The sequence below is a fragment of the Acanthopagrus latus genome, chromosome 5, assembly GCF_904848185.1.
Source record: "Acanthopagrus latus isolate v.2019 chromosome 5, fAcaLat1.1, whole genome shotgun sequence".
Classification (NCBI taxonomy): Eukaryota; Metazoa; Chordata; class Actinopteri; order Spariformes; family Sparidae; genus Acanthopagrus; species Acanthopagrus latus.
In genome coordinates, this window is record NC_051043.1 from 4,715,627 (window position 1) to 4,741,928 (window position 26,302).

At 40.2% G+C, this 26,302-nt stretch overlaps 2 protein-coding genes across 2 annotated transcripts in view; one reads left to right on the forward strand and one right to left on the reverse strand.

Annotated features, from left to right (window-relative positions):
* The window catches only part of LOC119019004 (transmembrane protein 132D), a 35,969-nt gene extending 33,375 nt beyond the window's left edge, over positions 1-2,594 (forward strand). The window contains exon 9 of the mRNA XM_037097137.1: positions 51-2,594. Coding sequence (XP_036953032.1) covers positions 51-1,376 — 1,326 coding nt within the window. The 3' untranslated portion in view covers positions 1,377-2,594. The remainder of the gene's footprint in view (positions 1-50) is intronic.
* Positions 2,373-26,302, reverse strand: glt1d1 (glycosyltransferase 1 domain containing 1). Its single transcript, XM_037097140.1, has 12 exons — positions 25,690-26,302; positions 24,941-25,092; positions 24,677-24,782; positions 22,400-22,451; positions 20,976-21,012; positions 20,324-20,380; positions 10,708-10,806; positions 9,940-9,989; positions 7,393-7,436; positions 6,797-6,917; positions 6,157-6,255; positions 2,373-3,108 (listed from the first exon to the last, which is right to left on the reverse strand). Exons 1-12 carry the CDS (start codon positions 25,755-25,757, stop codon positions 2,962-2,964), a joined length of 1,032 nt encoding a protein of 343 aa, XP_036953035.1. The 5' UTR covers positions 25,758-26,302; the 3' UTR covers positions 2,373-2,961.

Consider the following 26,302-nt stretch of genomic DNA (forward strand, 5'->3'; position numbering starts at 1 on the left):
ATGTTGATTAAAGGAACAGTCACAATATCTCCTGTTTTCTGTTCTTTTAGGAAGCTTTGGTGAGTGCCTGGGTGATGTTCAGTGATGGAAATCAGACACCTCTTGACATATATGATCCTGCTTACTATCGATTGACGGTGACATCTCTAGATCAGGGGGTGGTGTCAGTGCAGGGCACGCCCCCTACTGTGGTGGCAGAGGGTGAAGGCGAGGGAGTCCTGGTCAGAGTAGAGATGTCCATCTGTGAGGCCTGCCAAAAGTCCAAACGCAAAAGCACTGTGGCTGTGGGCAACGGCAACCTCAAGGTCAAGTTTCAGGTCAACAGCAGGCGCCCAGGTGGAAATACTAGCAGCAACAACAGCAGCACTGTCAGCTACAAGGAAAGTGGCAATGATAGGAATGATGGGGACGAGGTGGACAGCGAGAGGAAGCGAAGAAGGCCGTCCCAGGATCCTCCAGTGCGCAGCTCAACCTCTGATAAAGAGGAGAGTGCCGTGCAAAAGATCACAACCACAATCAAGTCTACACAGTGGACCTTCTTGACCAGTGGGACCCTCGGAGGTGTAGGTAAGACCGACAATTCAGGAAACCCCAGCATCCCAACAAGTGTGGTGAATATCAGCATGATGAGCAGCCCTAGTGACAAGCAAAGCAAAGCATATGGCTCAGACAATATGATTGTGGAGGATATGAGCAGTGTTAGCTTTACTAGCACTGTGAAGGCCCCTGGGAACCTGGTAAACTATAATAACTTCCCCACCAAGGTAGGAGTACCTGGGCAGGAGACAGAGACAGAAATAGGCAGTGAAGACATGTTGGTCAACCGACCGCTCACCGACTTGGAGATTGGCATGTACGCTCTGTTGGGTGTCTTTTGCCTGGCCATCCTGGTTTTCCTGGTTAATTGCATCTCATACGTTGTTAAGTTCAGGCACAAGAAGCCTCCCTCTCATGGCCAGGAGCCCACAGGACACAGACATGACTGGGTATGGCTCGGCACGGATGCCGAGCTGGTGATGAGCGTGCCAGGCAGTCCTGTCCAGCAAGGCCCCCAGACAACAACCACTGTCATAGACATTGGGCCTGACAAGTCTGTCTCTCTGTCCAGGAGGCCCAGCTGCCTGGCCTCTGTCACAGACTCTCCCGTCAGCTGCATGGGCTCCAACAGGAGCAAGGCTATGCACAGTGAGTCCGTCCACTCGCCCACAAGCAAGAGAAAGAGGGTCCAGTTCACCACCTTCTCCACCATGGAACGCCATCATTCACCACATCTCCCACCCAGGGAGAACGGCCATGGCATCCACTGGGTTGGGAAGCAGGACAGTTGTGAGGAGGAACCCCAAGTGCCCATTACAGAGCCAGGGGAAGAGTTATAATACAAAAGAAATGGACTTCACATGTACAGTTGATATGGCTTTGGTCACCTCAATGCCTTTGTTAACTCCAACAACTGTCTAGAATATGTGATTTTGGAATTGCCCTCTACATTTCATTACCTATCAAGGCCTTTTACATGTACATGTACTGTATATTATTGTTAATATCAGACTGTGGAGATGTGTAGTAATGTTTAAGATGGTTGACCCGAAGGACTTTTATTTACACAATGTTTAAAGCCACCAAATGTTAATGCTGCATGTGAACGTCTTCTTCTCTACGGTTTTGCACTCACATGCTGGTATTTATCATACAAAGACACACTGAAAAAGTATCCCAAATAAAAATTACAGTATAGTTATTACCAGTAATCAGTATGACAGATATGGGTTTCACCAAAAATGTGGCTTTAATTAAGCATAATTCTAAATGAAATGGGTGTTTCGATTATGTATTATCAAAGACCCTTTGTAAATTTAAGTTGATCTTATTTTCATTTTTGTTTTTTTCATTAAAATACAATGATCGTGAAAAACTGCCTTTGACTTGATTTTCAACAAGTTTTTACTAGAGCCATATGCAGGTTGGACACTGATGTTTCTCTACATGTTGTGCAATGCTCAGTTTCAAAATTGCATAAAAAATGTGTCTGCTCTTTTGACAGAACATTCATGTTTTTCCTCACCCGCCATGCCCCCCAAATCAACCAAGTACAAATTACGAGAACCTTTTGTGCCTTTCCTTTGCTCGAAACTTGCAACCAAACCACTGCACTTTATTAAAAATGAATGAAGTGGCGGACAGACTGCAAGTAAAAGACTTATTTCAGCAAAACTACATTGGACTACACAATCGAGATTTAATGGCAGAATTTTCTGAATGACAAATAGACACGTTTTCTTAATAGAGGGAACAATATTTTTTAAAACTCATACATTTTCAGACATGGCAGTATCTGAGGGACACAAAGAGAAATAAAAAGGACACTGGCTGCATTTGGTTGGGCACAAGCATGCAGGAGCTTGTGTTGCATTTATTGAAACAGTTCCAAACCCTGGCTGAGATTAGAACTGTTGTGTTAATATTGACATTTTTTCTTCACTGGAAGGGCAGTATATCATGTCTTATCTACCAAGGGGACATTCAAGAGGGCACATGTGCAGCTTTTTTTTTTTATTTTTTTTTTACATAGGGAGTGCAACAGTCTTTTCAGATTAGAACAACAACCAGCATTGTAATCCCTTTTTATTAATCCAAATTAATAAAACGAGAATCCATCTTTCTATATTTTTACTACACCATAAATAACATTATATCGTAAATTTTAAATACATAAAATATATATTTTTAGAAAGACAACCAACCACTTCTATATTAGATCTTTGGTTTAAAGTGATCTGCAGCATACATAGGATAAAACAGGATTAACACCTTTGAGGTGCAATTTCCTAATATACCGAGAATAAAGACATCTGTTATATCTGTATCTATGTTATGAAAATACAGCAGTATGATGCCCTGTTCTCTGTCACTAAAGTTCCTGAGAAAGTATTAGGATCGGGGCTGAAAGCTGTCTGCTCACGCTCAGAGCAGAGTGCCCACCAGCCGCTGGTAGGTTTCTCTTTCCTGTTTCAGGCCGTGATGCTCTTCCACGTAGAGTTTTCCATTCCTCACCACTCTCTCTCTCAGCTCGTGATCTGACAACAGCCTCTGAGATTGATGTACGAATTCCTGGCGATGATAAAGGCAAAACATTTCATTTACTGCCAAATGCCACTTAAAGCTCACCATTGAAGTCGCCTGGAGATATATTTTTTTAAAGCATAAAAAAGATAATCCAAGGCACGAGAACAGAACCCAGATAAAAAGCCTGTGTGCTGATTAGGAAATACTTCAAAAATGTCTGCATGTTGCCAAAGGAAGGAGATATTTGCAGCTCCGGCTCCAAATACGGCAATAGCTGCCACCTCTCACTTATAAAGAGAGAAAAGCAAGAAGTGACTGCTACTGCTGACTGCTACAACGATACTACCACAACAGCTGTCACGGGGACATGGGGAGGAGAAGATGAGGATGAAATTCAAAGCCATCGTTTAGCGCTGAATGAGATGCGTTGCACCCACACATCATCCTGAATCCCAGTTGCGCATGGGTTGGCCCAGCAGACAGAGCAAAGTCTCCAACATAAATGAAGTTAAAGTGTTTTAAAGTGTTCCTGCAACACTGCAGCCAACATTTACTGCAGGAGAGAGCAAAAGGGTACACAGGGTGCACCAAGTTTTAGCCACTACTAGCCAGCAAGACAATTCACTGTAGTTCAATTCATATAAGAGATGTGGATACGTCTGAAGAGGCACTTGGTAGGAAACAGCTCTTCTGCGTGACTATATGAGAGCTACAAATCCTAAGCAACAGGATTAAATCTCAACTTATGAACAGCGTGCTTATAATCATTTCACTGCTGGTGCAAATTATAGAGTGCTGCTCTTTTTTTTTTTAAAGCTTTCAAGTACTTCCATTTCTCTGGACACGTTTATTGATACCCATACTTTCCTTGCAATTACTTTAAAAGAAAATAAGAGAGGATTTTCAAAGTGTATGTAAGAGTGTGATCCACTTCAGGAAAAGTTAAAGGCCAATAGACGCAAACTCACTGCCTGTCTGGCTGAGGTTGCGGTTTATCCAGCCCAAGTTGCTGCAGCCATCTGTGAGAGCATCCTCCTGGCAGATCAGCTGAGCACACGTGACCAGGGCCCCCCGTGGAGAGGACTTATCTCTATAACAACATTATGCTAGAGCATAGTGTCTTGACTGGTTAGTGCTCAGGTCCTCTGTCATCTGGCCTTCACATATGCTATTCTCCGCGTACATCAAACCATAGGTACCGTTTGAACTTTAAATTCTGGGCTTCAATTAAAAAGAGAAAACTAAAGTGTGACAGAGGCTTTGGTTGAAAATTCATAAACAGGATACCAGTAAGTATCTCGGTGGAACCGAACTGCAAAACATGACAATAAACTAGCTACGGATTGAGCGAGATTTTCACATATCTGTAAATCAAGTCAACAGTCTCATTTCCAAGTTTAGGCCTAAACAATATAACCTATAACTTTACTCCCCTAACTGTCCTTAACAGAGGTGGGACATAATGAAGTACAAATACTCTGTTACTTTAAGTAAGTAGATTTTTCAGGTATCTGTACTTTACCTTTATGTTGTTTTCTCTAACAACTTTTTACTTTACTCCCTGCATCTGACCACAAGTATCTGTAGCTTCTAACCCTTACATTTTCAAAACAAGCTCATTACTTTAGTTTGGTACTGAATTGCATATCTCATCGCACAGCGCCTTCCCAACATCACAAGACTTATTTAAACGTATCGGTGCACATCACGCACTGCTGATGTAATGAGACATAAAGGAGAGGGAGACTTGAGTGGGGAGAAAGGGTGCTGCCATCTACCCAGACTTTCTGATTTTCTCACTTGCTGTGAGTGTGCTCAGGACACATTTATTTGACATCCTGCGAATGAGTCTCAGCAATCAACTTTCTTTCCGGTGCATGTAGGAAAAGATTGGACAGCTCCTGCTGATACTACCCTGAAGTTTAATAGTGAATTAAATTTATATGACTTGAGGCCCAGTTACCTTTGCACAGAAATGGTTAGTAAATACTTAGATAAGTTTTACTTTTATACTTAGCACATTCAAGAGTGTCAGTACTTGAGGAAACAATGTGCAGTACATACTTTTGCCACCTGTGGTCTTTACTGATTATGCTGTAAACTGTAAACAAAGTCTTATGTTTGCTTTTACTGTGACAGTGATGCATGGATCGATTGGGCTAGTAAGGTAAAAAAAAAAAAAGAATGATTAATAGTGGATGGGCTGCAGGTGTATGAAAAAAATGTATCATCAATGAGGAAGAGATTACCTGCAGCAGCTGCTAAACAGCAGAAAAGATAAGAGTGTCTTCTGTTGCTGCGTATTTATGCAAAAGGCACAGCAGCTTAACTTTATTGATTATTTAAATCACCAATATGCCGACAGGATTGGTCAGGAATGAATGTTCATTAATGCTCTGTGTTCCCACACATGTCCAAGATGTCACACACACAGCCCAGGTTCATACAGTGACACTGTATGGGGTCTAAAAAACATTTACTTTAGATGTTTCACTCTGTTTCCTTTCTAAAGTAACCTCCGTCGCAGTCACATAATTAGTTTAGCTTAACTTTTTTAGAGCAAGGCATTATAATACTGTAAAATATCAGTTCTGTGCATTTTTGGCCACAGCCACGAGGGGATTCAGTCAACCCCCAGAGCTTACGCAAACTGCGCCTGTGATCGAGCCGCACTGAACATCTGACTGAATAACTCTCATGGAAGCTGCACTTTCTTGCATTCAGCTGTGTGTTGCATCACTGTGGGCAAATGTGGTATCTTTGCACTGTCCTGCAGGGCTGCATCTATTGATTCTAATCTAAGCACCTGAGGAAATATCAGCGCCTTTTCATATATTTCTACCTGCTCAGACGGGACTAATGATGAGAATTTCAAGTGCAAAGTTTTATAATATTATGAGAAGTCTTCCTACTCAGACAAATCTGAGTCAGGCAGGGGACATCTTGAAAAGTACTTATCAAGTATTAAGTGCTAATGTGGTCGTTTGAGGCAACAGGAGTTGCTGCATGTGCAAGTCCATCAACACTGTCAGGGTTAGAGCTTAACTGGGTTTAACACATATGGTCACCCGGTCAACGTTTGTCATCATATACCTGAGGAGACAAGTACAGCAGGCCATTGAACTCATGCTGCACTATGGCTGCATTTCCTGGAATGTCCCTAGCCAACACGGGTACCCCGAGATCCATGGCCTGTTGGAGAGGAGAGATTAAACAGAAAAAAAAAGACAAAAGTTACTCGTCCTATTTTTCTTAAGTACCTTGAAAATTGTACAGCTTGGCTCTTCTGCTCTTTGGTGTCTTATTTCACTTACAGAATTAACAATCATTATCAGATAACACCTTCAGCAGGTTGCTGAGTGAAACATGCTAACACACTAATCAGACTTTAAGCCTACTGTGGATGGTCTTAAACGACGGTCTTTAAAAGAGATTAAGTGGATTTGCAGGTTTTGCTCACTCAGGAAAGGGAAGATTGGAGTCAAGCAATTAATTTGGGTAATTGTCCCTGAAGTGGTCCGATAACATTATAGCTGAGTGGGAAACAGAGAGATAAGGACTCCTGTAAATATTCACAGGGCTTGAACTGTTTAAAGGCTTTGGATGGCAAGTTCTCTATAAATCAAATACTTATTACCAAAATAATATTCTGCACCACATTCTGCATGAGCTATAAAAAGACACAGCTGAGTTAACAGCTGAATTGTTACCCATGAGCCCTGAAGATGTTTACCTCCAAGATGGCTGCTGACATGCCCTCTGAGACGGAGCTGTTGAGAACGGCGAAGCACCTTTTCATGGCTGCGTGAAGCTCCTGTTGGCTCCTCTCCTGGGCCAAGAAGACCCCTGCTGTTCTGCAGGAGCAGTGGCAGAGTTCAGTTCTGCGTGACTCAGGGCTCACAGAGGCGTGAATGATGCTAAAGGGCAGTGACAAGCTCAGGGCAGGAAACACGGCCCGCTATGTGTGACATGCACAGAGTGTCCAGGTAACGAGAGAGGGCATCTCCCTGCCGCAAAGATCTTTGTTGTGGTAAGGGCCCTTGGCGATAAACTGAAGGATCAGCTAAGACTTAAGAGTGTGAGGGCAGATACAAAAATAAAGAACATCTTGGCCCTCCCCTCAGAATTTCATTCTGTTCACATTATATCAAGATACACACAAATTACATTTTCTTAGGTAATTCTTGTGCCATGTTGGATGAATAGAGGAAAAAGCAGTCTTCAGATTTCGCTGAAGAAAATATTGAGTAAAATATTGCCAGATCTGAAATTGTATGTATTTGATATAAGATGTGTAACTGATGAACAAAGAAAAAAAGAAAGTCTTACCTTTGAACAACAGCTTCCACTTCATCAGTGAGCACAGGATCAATCTAAGTCAGACACATTACAAAGTGAAAGCCGTTTTCTGACTGTTAAAAGCTCTGTTTTTATCAAGGATGCCAGCAATGACTTAATCGGGAGGATATAATAAACAATGACACAATTAATAATTTCTATCATGAGTAAATCATTTGCTCAAAATCCTGTATTTTCAGAGATTGGGGTCAGGGTTGGGCGGGTGGGTGGCCAATCTGATTAATTGCAGTGTGGGATTTGCGTGCATTAGCCTGCCCACAGTAAAAGTCAAAGCATAGCAATTTAGGTCAAAGATGCCGCCAAGCAAGCTGCTACTTTATTCTCTCATTTTATAGCTGAAAGAATTTCTAACTGCAATCTGCTGTAACGTGTGTATGCGTTCAAATCAAAGAATATAGACTGAGAACAGTTCTGGAGGACAGTCTAATCTGGGATTTAGCAAACACTGTAAAACCAGCAGGGGATGGATCATGATAAAAGCTGTATTACAACAAACAAATGATTTAAGCACTGATTCGCTACTGTCCCATGGGGAATCCACTGGAAACCTTTGGGATATACGTGACCAGTAAGAAGGGGAAGGCAGTCATTAATGCTTTCATTCTTTTTATTCACTTGTATTCTATCCGTCATACCTTTCCTGTTTTGTGATAATGGCAACGCTGGTTTTTCCTTCAACGTGTTTTCTTTTTCTTAATCAGCAAACATCTGGCGCAAAAGCTTGCTAACATTCAAAATCTAATATTACATTTTTTAGGATCAAGTTTAATAGTGTAGATTATGCTGCACAACATACAGTGAAATGTGTCATTGTTGACAAAATGACCTGAATTTGCCTCTTAAAGACAGATGCTGTGAAGCCACAGTGCTCATCACTTCAATGAAGAAGCTCTGGATTTACAGTTTGTCGTGACTCTCTGAGTAAAGTCTCATTTTATCTTCTGTTTGTAAATGTACAGTTACTTCATTTAATCTATCAATAATATTCACCAGGATCTGGCGGTCAAAATAATAATATATGGCTTTCCGTTTCTCAGATAAACAAACAAACAGGCTTCCACGGTGATTCAGGGGTGTGGAGATGAATCATACGTCTCCGCTTCCACCCAAACATTTCATCAAACAACAAAGCAGAGCAGAGCAAGAAGCGACAGTAAGAGCGTGTATAAGCCCTTGGCCATGTCTAACTGAGTTGTTTCAGAGAAAGACTAAAGCAGAACATACCTTTTGCCTGACACCACTGTTTGAAAGAAAGAACAAGCACTAAAATACCGTAAACTCATGTCATATCAAAGCAAGTTGTGGACGGGGGAGACAAGATGAAGACAAACAGAGAGACAAACATTTTCGGAACGTCACAGCGTTACAGTGTAGCAGCATTCTCCTTCAAGAACTGAAGTAGATAGGGACTTGTTTGAAAACAGAAAAATAGGGAGAAAACACAGAAAATGTAGCTCCTGCGGCGTAATCGACGTCTCTTAAGGCCCCAAATTGATTTCAGAAGACCCTCTTCCACCCTTGATGCACGGTCAAGCTCGTGCACCAACTTCAGAGGAGCGAAGGCTAACGCTTTTGGCTTAGCAGCTACAGTGAAGGTTTCGGCTGAAAATAGGGAATAGATGATGTGCTCTCAAATTAAGTTGGGATCTCAGTGCTTCTTGCGACTTGGAATATTCTGGATGAACTGTATAGTGCCATTTCATTGTTAACTGTAACTGCTAAGCTAATAACACGCACACTGTCTGAACAGGCCACGCAAGCTTAACTACGCATCAAGGGAGTTATTAACGTCTTTCCAAATCAATTAGAGCTCTCTGGCTTCCCAAGACTTTGATTAAGCTGGACGAGCTGTTGGAGCCATTTTATGTTTTGTTAGGTTGTCTTTTCAATATTCTAAAACAAGTCCCCAGCTACTTCAGTTGTTTAGGGGAATGCTGCAATGCTGTTCCGCTATGAAGCTCCAGAAATGTTTTGTGGGTTGCAAAACTTCACCTGACTTTCCATTAACGTGAGGGTGAGTAAATAATGACTGAATTTTCACTTTTGGGTGAACAGTCCCTTAAATGTCTTCTGGAATGATGCACAAGACTGGCGCATGATGCTGTGTGACAGGGTTATAAACGGCTCCGGCTGTAATTTACACCAGTGCATCTCCAGTAATCTGTCCATCCATGTGTATAAAATGAGGCTGCTCTGCACAGGTCACTAATCAAAGGCAAGTGCTACTTTGGAGTGGGCAACACATTAGTACATCAAGCAGTCAGCCAGACAGATACAGAAAGAAACAGGATCACTGCTGCTGCTGCTGACCCTTGCCCTGTTTGCAGACAGACCATTTCCTCCCAGTCTTAATTCCAGCTAAACAGCTAAAGCCAGTATCTCTGCTACATCCAATTAGAGGCCACTGGAATCCCAAGGAATGGTTTCTCTACAATTTCAACAGTATGGAGAGTCTCTAAACAGTGGGAGACACATGGCAGCTAGGAAAAGAAATTTGAGTGATGAGTGCAGCCTTACCTTTGGACCAATAATGACCAGCACATTCTGTGGATCCTTACAATGCCACTCTGAAAGTTAAAATCACAATAGTTGGACAGAACTGGACTGCAGCAGATTCACAAAAGCAGGGCGACTTGTTACTTGCTCAGTGCGCCATATATTTTTTCAAGCATGTGGATAGCACAGTTTAATTTCAAGACATACCACATAAAAATCCAAACATCTACTATCTGGATCAAACATTAATATACAATTTGACGCCCTCTAGTGCTGTCTTATTACCATAACTGTGCGCTATCACAGTCACATAAAAAAGGAGCCACTGACATGATGCCACTGATTCGCGGCATGTCTCACAGATAAATATATGGATACACATTAGAAATGTACAGCATAAACAGTGCATATATGAGAGACATCATAAAAATAAAGGCAAGACTAAGCCAGGAAAAAATGCCTTTGTAGGACCAACATGAGAAGTCAGTAGAATATTGTTGCACTCTCACATAAATTTTCAATTAGCTGAAACTCAACCACAGAGATCTAACTTCATTTCTAATTTATGATGACATTACCATTCCCTCTACCACAGGGTAAAACAGAAATATAATCACAAAGGGTTTGTAAGTTGGGGGTTTACCTTACACAAAGGTTTTAAAGGCTGAAAAACATGCTAGCAGCAGACACCTCTTCTCCTCTAGCTGGCCAGATTGCAGCATTGCTTAAGTATGTTGATTACTAGTACTTAAAATAAATAGATTCGAAACAAGTTTAGATGGTTTTTACCTGAAAAAACCTCCACCAGATAGAGGGGATCCTTGACTCTTCTGAGGCCACAGACCAACAGGAAGACACGCAGCTCATCCACATGCTCACTGCTTACACCTGGAGAGAAGCCAGACACACAGAAAGACAGCAGCACAATATCAAAACACTGCATAATGAACGTCCCAAGTACATCAGTAGATAATGAAAGCAATACATCACCCAAGGTCATGAAGAAAATAAGACAGGAGTGACTAATGTGCTCACACAATTCTCTGATCACAGTTCTAACACTCAGCAGGGAAAAAGTCTGTTAAAAACATTGGAAGGTTGCAGCCTAATCAGTGTGTAATACAGCATCACAACTACAGAGTTGGAGTTTTTGGGTGACAATTTATTCAGTGACTGGCCTCAGATTAAAATGAGCTAACCTAACATCATGCTGACAACATCAAACATATCGAGAACCTTGCTTTAATTGTGGCTGTGCCACTAAATTGGCTCATCCAACTTTCAGGATCAATCCAGATATTAGTCAAAAACATAATCAAAGAACATTGGTGAAGACTGATGAGAGTGGTGCAATTCGCTCATTGCTCCATCAGGCTTTAGTGATCCAGCTGTTGCCCTCATCTTCAACCCTGAAGCGAATGCAATGTTTTTTTTCCTCTTCTTTTCTCTTAGCTTCGAGTCTAAGTATGCTAAGCAGTGTTGGGAACACTTAAGTCATACTTGAATAAATGTGAAGTGATCGTGTTAAAATATTGCTTCGGTGAAAGTGAAAAATCACCCATTACGAATACTACTTGAGTAAAAGTCTTAAAATACCTGATGCTAAATGTACTTTTAAATGTAACATTATGTCATTTTTTACTTTAAAGTAACAGCTTCAATTTGATGGTAGTGTCTTGTAATGGAGAGAATGTTGTCTCAGCCACTCTGCCAGCCAACACTTGCTAGTACGCTATGTAACTTCACTGAAAGGGTAGGATCACAGCGTTACATACATGTTTACTTCAAGGTTTCAAGATATAACATAGTTATAACATAATGAGTTTTGTTAGAAGTTAGCACCTACATAATGTCTGAATTGTTTCAGACTTGGGTTTTGTAATTATGACAGTGGTGTTAACCTCCAAAATTTCTACATAATGATGTTTTAAGTTTCAAAAGTACAAGTAAAAGTAAATTATATTCATATCTACATATATGTACAGTATCCACTGTATGCTACAGGTCGACCGCTGGCCTGGCTGGTTATCTGATGCAATATTCATCATTTTTCTGGTTGATTTCTAATCAGTGTTTTCTTTTGTTTTTTACTCTAATTGCAGATTATATAAATATATGTAAAGATGCGCTAACATGGCTCTGATGGAGCATGTAATCTGCTAAGTAACTAGTAGTTGAAGTTATCAAATAAATGTGGTGGAGAAAAAGTACAATGTTTGCCTTCAAAATGTAGTGTATTGGAAGTATAAAGTGGCACAAAATGGAAATAATCAATGTCATGATTTGATTTAATGCATCAAACACACCTGAGGCTGATGGGCCATTAGCTTGTAGGGATTCAGTCATGACCTGAACTAAAGAGCAAATTGAGAATCTGACCTTATGATGGCACTAGATAAAATATTTTGGGATCAGAAAATCATAATTTATCCATGAATGTCAAATCATTTGTCAACCCATCAAACAGGCCAGTCGAGATATTTTATTTAGAACCACAAATATTAACCTCATTGTTGCTTTACAGGAAAAGTTAAGGGATCATCAGAGTAATTAAAATACTGACTGTCTCCATATTTTTTTTTTTTACCAATTAACTGAATAAGTTACAAATTTGACTTGTTTGTGGCACTATGAAAAACAGTATTGAATCACTGATGTCAGTAGGTTTGATCCTCTGGGGACCATGAATATCTGTTAAAGTTTGGATGGATTGCCAGAAGAAAACTTGAAAATGTAATCAATCTTTCTAATCTAATCTAATTTCAATGTTTGATAACTTACATTAAATTATTATTGACTAGTTGCAAAAACATGAACAAATAAATAAATAAAATAATGTAAGAACATGATCTGCCTGAGAACCTGAGCCAAGCCAAAATGTAGGTCGGGGTTAGGGTTAGCAACACGTTAGCAACACGTATTGCACACCACTGTCAGTAGTATGTTGTCTACACATACTACTAGTATGTTGTATGTTGTTTACACTGCACAGACCACTGCTCAAATTTCAGTGAACTTTTTACAAACATTTTCTCCAGCTTTGTATGCATTTGTTCGCTGCGATGGCAGTTTGTACTTCAGCTTTTAAAACACCATCAACTAGTGGAAGCCTTCTTCTTCCAAAAAGCTTAATGTTAACATATCTCCTGTCACCACTGGCTGGTTACTCTGCTAGCAACTGAGGCGATGACAGATTGGCTGTCATCTACCTCCTCCATTTCCTTCTTGTGCCTCATGCACAACTGTTTAATCAAAAATCAAAAATTATCGCTCTGAAGGACATTTAATGGCCATTTCCATGCAAAGCTAACTGAACCTCATGTCATATTAACATAATTCAAAGACTATTAAACTTAAAGGTAGAATTAGTACGATTTGGCCGAGCTGTTTGTTAAAGCACTGCAGAGTCGGTTGATTGTCGAGTCTCATATCAAGGATGTCAAATACCGTCATCTTAGGTTTGTAAAGCACAGCACAAAGGGTTAAAATAAGAAAATACAGGCAGAGGGCTACAGGGTCTCTGCAGACACCCTTTCCCCCCCATTCCAGTCTCCCTCCCTCTCTGCTTCTGTCTTATTATGTTTTTTATGCGGTTTTCTCTCGCTATGTCTGCTCTGCGTGATATGGTATGACATTGGGAAGGAAGCGTGTACTGCAGAAAAAACCCCCAAATAAATGACTACCCTCAAATGCAGTAAAACTTAAGTAACTGGCCTTTTTTTGGAAAATGTAAGGGGTAAAAAAACAGAACAGATATTTGTCTTCAAATGTAGGGAGTCAGTTGCCAAAAGAAAACAAAAAACTACTATTATTTGTACTTCCAACCTCTGTGTGGGCTACCCCAAAGGATGTGTGATATGGAACAGACAACTGTCCTATCTAGCAATATCAAGATAAAGAAAAAAAAAAAAAAAAAAGATTCTGTATCCACCCTGTGATTCAGATCAGAAGTGAACGGGCTCATCCATGGCACCTGCTACACTCTTCCCACAAGTTTCATGAGACCGGGCCAGTAGTTTTTCCCCTAGACTGTAGACACAAAAAAAAAAAAACAACAACAAATAAACCACAGTCAAAACCTCAATCTCCTTGGCGGGGGTTTGCAGACAGACACAAGCACATTCTTAAAGCGCAGTGACAGTCAAGTGAAATCCCCTGCTGCCAGATAAGACCAGATCAGGAGGCTGAGGCAGCTCTTTTAATGCTATTAAAGAGCATCTTAAAATGACGCTGTGGAGTCGGGCACTGACCCTGATCCTAAGGAGCCAACTGTCAAAAAAGCTCTATATCTGTGGGATGTATCGAACTTCCTTGCATTGATCCTAAGCATGTCACTACCTCACTACACGATCCAGGAGAAATAATGGAGGAAAGCAGGACTCATACCAGAGCACAGACCTGTCAAAATGAACAAGAAATTCACGGAAGGAAAAACCCAATTCATCTTTCCTCGGGGGAGAAAAACAAATTGTACAAATCATTTGTTGTGCCAGCAGCAATCTTTTCTCCCTCTCTCTCTGCAGTTATGTGAGTTCTATGCAAAACACATTTTTGTTCGCTTGCCTTTGATTTCAGGAGGGCATTCTGAACAATCCTCCAATGCTTTAATCAGAATGTGTGCGTGTGTGTGTGTGTGTGTGTGTGTGTGTGTGTATATATATGTGTGTGTGCATGGATATGGGAGCACACATCTATCTGAACAGCTGCGATTAATGTGTTGAGTGATGCAGGGTGACAGCGGGAACAGATAGAGTGTAGGAAATCATGACAGCATGGTGGAAGAAATAATAATGTAACTTAGAAAATCACTGATACTAACACAGCTAGACAGGAGACATATATTAGGTAAATTACAATTAAGTCTCAGTGTTGTAAAGGTTTAATTATCAACTTCCCTGCTGCATATGTGAGGTTTTGAAGCAGCCATAATGTTCCACAAACAAAAATTGGTAGTGCACATATTGCAGGTGCTTGTTTTTAATTTCTGCCACTGGGGGTCTCACAAACAGAACAAAACAAAGAAAAACAAAGCCGCCACTCAGCTGCTCAAAGCCAACATATAAAAAAGAGAGGAAAGACAGAGAGAGTGAGTGTGGAGTTCAATGAGAGGTTGCCCCAAATGCAAACACACACACACATTAGCAGCAAGCAGTTGCTTGGATGCATACAGCTCAAGGGCAATATATGGCTTGAGGTCCCTCCGCAGCTGGGATTCACTGAAGATGCTAATGTAGCTGATATTCGCTTGATTAGTTTATACAGTCATGGACGAAAGTATTGGCACCCCTCTAACTTCTCCAGAAAATACATAATTTCTCCCAGAAAAGTGTTGCAATTACAAATGTTTTGGTATACACTTGTTTATTTCCTTCAAGTGCATTGGGACAACACAAAAAAGCAGAAGAAAAAAAAGCCAAATTAGACATAATTTTACACAAAACTCCAAAAACTGACTGGACAAAATCATCGGCACCCTATTAAAACTGTGGGTAAATAATTTCATTTCAATCATGTGATCTTCGTTTAAACTCACCTGTGGCAAGTAACGGGTGCTGGCAATACAGAAATCGAAACTGAAGCCAGTTAGAGTGTATAAACGTTGACTCAACCTTTGTGTTGTGTGCTGGTGTGTGCCACACCAAGCATGGAGAAGAGAAAGAAGAGCCAAGAATTGTCTGAGGACTTAAGAAGCAAAATTGTGGAAACATATCAGCAATCTCAAGGTTACAAGTCAATCTTGTACCTTTGTCAAGTGTGCACAATATAATCAAGAAGTTTATAACCCATGGAAGTGTGGCAAATCTCTCTGGACGTGGATGGAAGAGAAAAATTGATGAAAGAATGCAACGCAGGATAGTTCGAATGGTGGATAAACAACCTCAGTGAACATACGTCGTCATCTGAATGAGATAAAGCACTATGGCAGGAGACTGAGGAAAACCCCACTTCTGATACGGAGGCATAAAAAAGCCAGGCTGCAGTTTGCAAGAACATACCTGAGTAAGCCTCAGTTCTTCTTGGAGAATGTTTTGTGGACAGATGAGACTCAGGTAGAGCTGTTTAGCAAAGCACGTCATTCTACTGTTTACAGAAAACGGAATGAGGCCTACAAAGAAAAGAACACGGTACCTACAGTTAAATATGGTGGAGGTTCAAATATGTTTTGGGGTTGTTTTGCTGCCTCTGGCACTGGGTGTATAGACTGTGTGCAAGGAATCATGAAATCTGGAGACTATCAAAAGATTCTGGCCTGTAATGTAGGACCTAGCGTCAGAAAGCTGGGTCTGCGTCAGAGGTCATGGGTGTTCCAGCAGGACAATGACCCAAAACATACCTCACAAAGCACCCAAAAATGGTTAGAGACAAAGCGCTGGAGAATTCTGAAGTGACCAGCAATGAACACCTATGGAAAGATCTCAAAATTGCTGTTGCGAGAAGGTCCCCCTTCAAATCTGAGAGACCTGTGAAAAGAAGAGTGGTCCAAATTTCAAGTCGAGCGGTGTAGGAAAATTGTTGATGGTTATAGAAAGTGAATGGTTTCAGTTATTTTCTCCAAAGGGTGTGCAACCAAATATTAAGTTGAGGGTGCCAATGACTTTGTCTGACCCAGTTTTTGAGTTTTGTGTAAAATTGTCATTTTCTCTTCTGCTTTTTTGTGTTGTCCCAATGCACTTAAAGGAAATAAACGTGTATACCAAAACATTTGTAATTGCAACACTTTTCTGGGATAAATGGTGCATTTTCTAGAAAAGGTCCAGGTGTGCCAATACTTTTGGTCCATGACCGTATGTTTGTCACAGAAAGGAACTTTTGACTTTTGGGGCCCCGGGGGAACTTATCAGGCTTTAGTCACAAAAAGTCCAAGACCGTATCTGATAGTGTAGTGTACATTGTTTCTGCAAACAGGGGGGATGGGAATAGAAATCCAAATGGAACATGGCACCACTGGTAATTCGCACTCAACCAGTGTGCGTAGATGTCATTTGAAAAATTGTTTGCGGATTTTCCCTATTGCCACACAACATTTTCGCATTGTGCCAGTGGGGAACGGGTTTTAACATGGGTGCACGAATAACAGGAATATACACAAATGATCCAGTGGTCAAACTCGTCTTGTTGATGGTGATGAACACACCATTAAACAACCACAACTGCTGATGAAAATCTATTTGATGTGATGTCTGTCGGCAAAGTAATGTTTCAGTATCATTCGTGTTATATTTAGTCTTGCACACTAACTTCCCTTCTCCCTCTCTTACCTTTTCCTGGATGTTACAGCAACATTTGGAAATATGCAAGTACACAACTCAACAAAATAAATAACAAGAAGTCTCAGTGCTTTTGAACATCTTAATGCAGAAATCGTAGACAATGTATCTGCCTGTGACCTAACACTTGGGGGTGGGCCTACTTATACTCAAGCACAACATTAAAACTTACTGAAGCTTGAAAAATACACTGTATACACTGGAAACATGCATTGTTTTGTGCATGAGTAGAGGCTACACAAATGTAACATGTATTTCTTGGTTTCAATACAGAAACAGTCTGAAGGCTCATACATAATGACCGAAGATGTTGATGCAGTACTCAACTATGACATACCCCCCATGGCCCAAACACTGCTCCGTGATCATGTTCCTACACTGTAAGATGATTCTAGGCATTGTACTTGACATCTCACCTTGCCTCATCTCACCTCTTCCATTTTTAAAATCATGCCCTCACACACAGACTTCACTGAAAGGTTCCTGTGTAAATTATTCAATAATCATGATATTCTTTGAGGAGCGAGCAACTGGACAAGGAAACAACAGCCCCTTTGCCTGTTTCTCATCATCCCTCAGTGATTCAAAGCATCTCTGTTTACTCCATACTGCTGTTCTTCATGTATCCAGCTAACACCACCGCACAAGGGCACACAGCAGGGCCCAAAACAACCAGCACCGAGGGGTTTTCAAAGACTGACAGCTTCTGGATCCCAGTGCTGAAGTCTGTGCCTCTGAACGGTTCACGACACCCAAAGGATAACAGAGACGCACACAAGGTAGGAGGGCTAGCTCTGCCTCTTTTATGCTCACAGGTGGGGGTCTGTTTAAAGTGTGCCCCTGCAATCGTGGGCCACACAAAATACATTTATTCCCGAAACTCAAACCACGGTACACTGTCATTAACCTAGCCTACATACAATACACAAGTAATGATTTATTTATGTCACCAGAATACCAATCCTGCAGGGGTCACTTCAGACATGTTTTTTTTCCTCAAGCACAACAGTGCAGTCTGAAGTTGCTGGTCGAGCCTCAAAAGGAGGCTGTGAAACATCTGATCTTTTCGACGGTAGAAAGCCAAGATTACCAAGTAAAAACTAAAAAAAACACATTTATGACAACTGAAAAGGAAACACCACACATTTTACACATTAAAGGTCCTAAAAAAACTATTTTGAGACTCACTCCCAATTTGTCAAAAACTGACACTTTGGGATGGCGTCTGGGTCGTCCTACAATCCCAAAGAGTCAGTTTCTGACGGGTTGGGAATGAGAGTCGTAATTCAACTTTTCTTACACCTTTTTAGATGCGTTTACAGGTCTTGGGGAGTACTGTTAGACTGGGCCATGTGACTGGGCTAGCCATTTACTTAAATTAATTTCTTTTCAGATTCAAAAAGACGGGATTTGATTCGATTGTCCGATTCAATTTCATTTGTTTCAATATCAATTCAGTTTGGGATAAACCTGTTAGAATACCAGTTTAATCTCATATGAAAGTTATCCTGGGAGAACGACTGCTCTAAATTGAACCTTCTTACCATTATTAAAAAATATTAATGTTTACATTAAGCATTGAATTTAGGAACAGACTGGTTACAGACTGATTTTCATCATCTTTCTGATTGCCGCCAATATAAACTAGTTCAAAAATGTGCTGCTTTGGTTCTGATGCAATAACCTCTCAGAGAAAATGTCCCCCTCACAGCACTATCGGAACACACCACAATTAATGGCCAATAAACAGTAAAATAATATGAATCTGCAAAAAAATGTATTAAATAAATATAATGGAAAGGAAGTATAATGTAGAAGAAATACTCAAGTAAAGAACCTCAAAATTTAACTTAAGAACAGTACCTGAGTAAATCTTACTTCATTACATCACTAGTTGTTCATTATTAACAACAAATAAATATAGCCTCTTAATATTGGTTGACCGTCTCCTTGATTTCTAATAATTGGTATCGACCCTGAAAAAGCCATATTGGTCGACACTAATTAAACTGAATGTTTTGGGAAATTCTTGGCATGCCTACGGAGAAATGAATGGGATACTGTCATGAACTGGCATCTAATCGTTTAAAATGCTGCAGTGAGAGAACAACAAACTAATGACAGATGTAGACCTAAGTATTTCAACAAAAGAAAATGAGGCAAAATGTCACCTGCCCGTTTTCAACAAATCTTTTCAGACATTTAGATTTCAGTTTATGAGGTTGAGTGAAACAAACTGACGGATAGCAGAGGTCATGATAGAGACTTTAAGCGCAGTTTTTAATCACATACCCATTTTTAGTACAAACATTTATCTTTCAGTCAGGTGGATTGCCTTTGAAGATTCAGAAGGAAAATCACTTGGCGCTCGGAGGGTGTTAATTTTGGACCCTGACATGCATCCATAATGACAGATCACTTCTGGATTTTATTAATTGATATCGGATCATTCAAATCAAATTTTTATTAGTTATCACTTTATTTATATACACTCTCGGCCTTCACTTATCCTTATTTCTTAAAAACACAAGTAAAAATCAAGAGCATGCATGGACTTGTTACCTCTCTTTCAAAAGTAAATACGTTCTTTTCTTACTGATATTAAATGCATTTGTTCCACATCTTGAAAAATGACTCAGACAAATTAACACCATCAGACAGCAAATATGCAGAAACTGGAGCAATGTTTACATCTCTACCAACAGCCATGAGTCAGATTACAGTGCTTTCATCACATCTGAGGAAAACCACAACAATAGTGACTCCCATTTCAAGTACAATAAATGTAAAAGTGACTGGGGGCAATTAGTATTACTTGCACTGGTTGTGAAGTGTGGTGACAAATGGCCCCAGGCTGGAGAGCTATTAATCAGCTGCTGCTCTCTGCTCTCTACTGTGCTCTCTATGAGCACTAATGTACCTGGGATGGACATCATCTTGCAATGTCCAATTTAAAGTCCTGGCTCTTTGTGGGGGGGATGCCCAGTGAAACAGTGCATATTTACTGGGCTATTCACATGGGAGGTGGAAGACTATAGGTGAACACTGCATCCAGCACCAGTCCCAGTGATCCCTAATATAGTTTGAGACATGGCCTTAACAGCTAAAATAAAAACAATCCGAAGCAGTAACAGTACCTGAGCTCCTCAAGAATTCAGTCCAGCAGAATTTCTCAGTCACTTCTGTGTGGATACCTTTAAAATAAAAAAAAGACAAAATAAAGGCATAATTTTCTCGGTCAAGCTTGAGTACAGTCTTGTCTGAACTTTGTTGATTACTTGACACGTTCAAAATGATTTGATTGGTGAATATTAATCACTTCCTTTAATCTTCATTAAACATACTTATAAGAGACACATAGATTAGTGTGTTTGTATAAAGAATGACTAAGAATTTGTATGTGAAATAGATTTAATTCTATCTGTATTCTACAAACATTATTTTGTGGGGTCCATGTTAAAGCACTCGAGTGTGATCCCTATCTGGTGACAAGCATAAAAAAATAAGCTCTCAGTTGACTGGGCTCAGCCATGCAGCTAACCAAGGCTTCTCCTCTAATCTATGAAGGGACACTATTTGCCAAACAAGGCTACTGGTGGGAAACAACACGGAAGAGTGATTTGGGCTGTCCTACATGGCACTGTGGCCAATGGCAAGAGCAAATACAACTCTGTACTGCAGACAGCATGATAATGGAGGAAAAAATGTCAAAGCTGATTAATGCAGCACTTCAATAGCGAGGCAGGGATGCACAGCATCAGATGAGGATGTTCATCCTGCAGAGCTTACCTTGGGGCTGCACATAGATTTTTCTGCTGTGGGACAGCTTTATGGGAAAAAAAACCAAAAGTCTCTGGTTAAACCAAATACCAACACATGAACACAGAACTGTTTAAAAATCAGTCAGTAATGACTTAAGTGAGGGGTTTTCACACAAGTCACATTTGATTAATACTAACTTTGCTTCTTTACCAGTTACGTTTTGTATTGCTTTCCCTTTACGAGTCTGTGTTTGTGTGTGTCATCATGGTAAAATTTGATCCTTGAGAAACTTATTTTAGCAGCACCTGCTATAGAAGCTTTTTGCCAGGTGTTTACATATATGTGTGATTTTTGTGCAATATCCCGTCACAAAGCTATACAGGTGCGTAGCTGAGATCAAAATGAAGGCAGGCTTCAAAGATAGGTACTGTGTGCACATGTAATAATGTAGTTATGACTACTGAGTACTCATATACTAATATAGTGATGATTACTGAATCCACATCCAATAATGTAGTGATGATTACTGGGTGCACAAATAATAGTGTGGTTATGACTGCTGATTACACATGTAATAATGTAGTAATGACTACTATGTAGTCATGGGCCAGCACATGTTGCCAGGTGTCCCAGCTGGATTGATCCCATCACAAGATGGTCTTTAGTTCTCATTATGTCAGACAGTCAAAAGACAATTAACACTATTTTGTCTCCAGACATATTTAAAAATCCAAACTTTAAAAAAAAGAGTCATGAAAGCAGTTGCTCAGATAATGGGGTACTACAAAATAAATCGGGGGATGAAAAGGAAATTGACTGGATGTTATCACACTAGATCCATCCTCTAAGTGTGTTTTCTGTCACAATAAAAAGCGTGGTGATGCCTCTCAGTGCCTGTCCTGTCTGCCTGCTGTCAGCACTAAATGGCAGAGATAAAGCATGCCACTCGCCTCAATCTGCAGCCTACGGCGGGAATCTAATCTGAAAATAAAACACGGTTATATTGTTTTAATGCCAAACTATTAGGAGACAGGGCAGGATATTGTGTTTGTATGGTAAAAGCCCTTTTGCTCCATTTATTCAAGCTGTCAGGCCAAGCTGTCTGTATAAAGCAAACCAAAAAAAAAACATTTGCTCTCTCTACTTAATTTTTATTAGTAGCATTGTGCATGGGACAATATTTTCTTTATGTTAAAATATCAATTCTTATGACAGTTGCTAACCTTTTGTGATGGACTGGGAGTGCAGCATAGCAGCCAGTTATGAACACACTGGTGAACCAGTAATCAGGCTAATACCCATTAGGTACAGACTTGCACATGCAAGAATAAAGTCATCATGGCTCATTATATATAAAATGCTACAGTTTTTTAAAATGCATATATCTAATATAATATATATCAAATATGTACATTATACAGATATAATAATGCCCAGAAATATAACCTTACCAAGCATAACTCTGCTTCTTCTTTTAGCTTGTCAGTAAATGCAACTGCAAATCTGAAAAAAAACAACAACAAAAAACAATTAATTGTCACCCCTGTGAAAGCTGTTTGACTAAGACAATTTGTCACTGCTAACAGCAAGTTTTGACCTTTAACAAGCAACAACAATTTTGACAACACTAGAGGAAAAAGTGGAGTTAACCACAGGAAAACACAGCTACAATACAAGTCTCCGGGCTGAGACAGAGTTGTGAGAGCAGAAACAACGTTTGGGTTTGAAGGCAAAGTATTTAAGGGTGAATATTCGAAGAATACAAAGAGAAAAACAAAGGGAATTTGGAACAGTGCGGGGATATTAATATGTGCATGTGTGAGCGTGAATTATTAAATAGGCCAACAGGCTCAGAGTGGTTTCTGAACTTAATGATCAAGGTCTGAGTGTGAAGGCATTAACAGTAGGTGGTGAGTGGATTCAGATGTTTGAAGTCAAGAAATCTCATGGATTTCCCCTGTTCTCCCAGAAGGCAATTATGCCCACAGATTTATTAGAAAGATGTCTGACCATCTATTTTCAATATAATGATAACAGAGTCACCAGGGTTTGTTAACAGCACACAGGACAGCATATTGATAAGCCTGTGTGCACAATGTTGATTTAGGAAAGGAAGAAAAAAACACTCAACCTGTACAGCTGGGGTTGGCTTGTATCCATTCAGCCTCATTATTTCATGCCAGTACTCCAGGATCGCAGATAGATAAAATTCTAGTCATCATGATACAAATGCTTTGCAACAAATTCCAATTTAGAATTGTGATGTAATCCTTCTGTCTACAACAATACTAGGATAAATGCAATTACTACATTTAAACAGGCAAAATCTGCATTTATTTATGGAAATATCCCATTTGTTTACAGTCCTCACAAATGTAACAGCAGGTTTGACTTGAGCTTGCAGAGCTATAAGAGCTACAAAGCTAACATATGTTAGTATGTCCTGAACTGATCACAGTGCAAATCAGAAGTTGTCTTATGTACTTTCATTTGTTTATTTCTAAAAATTTGAATTAACAGGTGTAAATGGCCACAGTTACTTCCTGTTTGCACTTCAGGGTGGTAACTTCTGCAGAAAACCTCTATAAAAGGAAGTGAGTAAAACATGGTGTGATACATGCTCACAGACCAAACGGACCCAACAGGTCTCTCTCATGGCAGATAACCCTGTGAGGTCAAAAGCTCCAGCAACTTGTATTACTGTAAATTGTATTACTAGACAACCATGTTTCAGCTTGGGCCTTCACAAGGGTTATCATAAATCAAATCAAAAACAACATTTAGATAAGGTAGGTGTGACAATGCAAAAAAGTAAAAAAGTTAAACAAAACACAGAGAAGACAGCCAATCATGTTGGTGAGTTGAGGGGAGTGTCCAATGAAGGACATGGATGATGCTATATTTGGTCCATAAACTGGAGAAGACAAACTAACTCTTTGTTTCTCTTCTCCAGTTTATGGACCAAATCTAACACATCTTATGGAGGCCAAGAGGCGAAACGTGTCTCATAACAAAGTTGCTTTACATACTACAATTGTTCCTGGAGCTTTTGAACTGTTCAGAATTTTCCCTTCTCCATGCACCTTGGATGTAGGTGAAATTGAGCCAAAAACCTCTACTCTGGTAAATATGTAACATTGTCACAGTGCAACTAATAGAAATAATGACTGCTTCAAAGATCTCACACGAAGGACATGGCAATAAATGAGCACAATATCAGGTCCCCAGAAGCAGAACACTATGTATCCATCTAAAAATCTGAAATTTTAAAAAGTCAATATTACCTCTGGATTTCATCTTGAAATTATTTGGTCATGCAGAAAAATGTTCAGGGCATATGTGTAAAAATTAAAAGATTTATATAATTCCATCAATCAGTAACTTTTGGAATATGGCTTTTTTATTCAATAGATAGATATTTGTAGTGTGTTGACTTCTATGTTTTATATCTTTTCTATCTTTGAGCCATTACAAGCTGCAGTTTGTAATGGCTTGGGTGGTTGCATACTAGACTATTTCATCTTGTTTCCTGCGTCTGGACAAAATATTAACCTTAGTCCATCTGGTCAAAACACATAAATAATAGCAGTGGAAAAGAACATTTTCACTTGCTTAGAAAAGGTGTACAGTCTGTGCGATGTGTTGAATCAAGGAGTAAACACTGTGTACTCAGTTTGGAGCCATTTGGAAAACAGTGGGTTAATGAGTGAGTTATTCAACAACATCACCTGGCTTTCAGCAGCACCTGCTCCATAACCACACGCTTGTGCTCAACTTTCACATCTTCATTTATGTCTGTTCCGCCAAAGATAATGCCAAAGGGTACTTGGATGCCTGGTGTAAAGGTTAGGCACAAAACAGAATAGTGTTGACATTTGCCCCTGTGAGACAGATCAAAACTGTACTTCTGTGTTAACTATTAATCTGATAAACACAATGGAATGAAGCTATGGAGACAAGTAAACAGATCATGTAACAGCGTGATTGTTTACCTAAAAGAAGCCTGCCTGCTCTGAACAGGTGAATAGCCAGCACACCCTCAAATGGAGGATTCCGAGATACAAGTCCTGCCACCTCAGCAGGAGACTGAAACTCTGCAGCATCTCTGAGCTCACAGGTGTGTCCTGCTGATTCAATGTGGGACCTACAATAAAATAAATATACTAGTATGACTGGCTGGAGGGAAGACAGGATGGTAACAGCAAAATAAATTGAACTATGTCACAAAATGATTTGGTTTTACTAATCAAGTGTTACCTGGTTTCTGAGCATCACCCCCCTCAATCATGTTACAGCTGATTTAAAGGCAACAGTACAGTAGACAGTTTACAGGACCTTTATTTTCATGTAGCCGTGTTTAGTAGTTAACTACACGGCCAGTTACTGCCTCACATAGTGTCACTGTGGAAATCATGTTCATTGATAGAATGTAAAATAACTAACTAACTACATGTACTCAGGTGCTATACTAATATTCCAAACCTTCAGATATAATGGTAAAACACTGACAGCTAACCTTATGGTGCACAATGAGTACTGTTGCTGTCATACCTTAAGTACATGTTGGTGAGAATAAGCCAGTATTCAATTATTTTTAACGTATTACTTTCACTTGTAGTAGAGTTTCCCACTTTCACAATGTGGTTAGGTTATCAGCATTTGAACTACTTCTTCTACTGCTAATAACTACCGTTAGCAACAGCTGTTGTAGCTAGCTGCACTTAACGACAGTTTCAGTTACCTTATCCTCTCAGCTGTGGTGTGGTTCCCAGTTTGGGGGCTAAGGCAGGCAAGAAAGAGTAGTTTCATTTCTTTACAACAGGCTCTGACGGGCTAACTTGTTAGAATGTAAACATTTAAAATAAAAGGCTGAGGGAATATTGCAGCAAGCCGTGGCTCTGTGCGCCGTTTGAGAAGGCTCGCTATCCTCAACACCTATCACATTTCCTGAAACTCATGTTTACACACCCCGGGCTGGATGTGAGCACAGTACGCCTAGCTCATTAGCTGGCAACGCTATGGGCAACGCACCCACGCTTTTCATGTTTACAAGTCCGTCCTCTATTTGATCCCCCGGAAACACATGACGGTAGCACATACTGCACAGGTTCTGTTGACCTGTTTCAGTACGTAGTGTAGTTTTTGGACCGAGACAACACAACACAAAAAACCAAAAGCTGAGCATGAAACGTCTGACAGCGCTAGAATCGGCGGTTACAAAAAAAAGAAGAAAAAGCAACCACGTAACGACTTCCCTTTCTCGGCGGAACAAGGTTTGCGCAAACGGAAGTAACTTCCAAATCACACGGATAAGGCTGATCGCGTTGCTTCAGTGGACGCGTCCGGCACGGTTC

What these genes read in the sequence shown, in the direction of transcription:
- glt1d1 (XM_037097140.1), bottom strand. Translation starts at nt 25,757, where the DNA reads ATGAAACTACTCTTTCTTGCCTGCCTTAGCCCCCAAACTGGGAACCAC. An exon ending in CAGGTGCTGCTGAAAGCCAG is followed by an intron (nt 22,452 to 24,676) that starts GTGATGTTGTTG and finishes GTTTTTTTTCAG; the next exon opens with ATTTGCAGTTGCATTTACTG. An exon ending in TGTCAGCAGCCATCTTGGAG is followed by an intron (nt 6,256 to 6,796) that starts GTAAACATCTTC and finishes CCTCTCCAACAG; the next exon opens with GCCATGGATCTCGGGGTACC.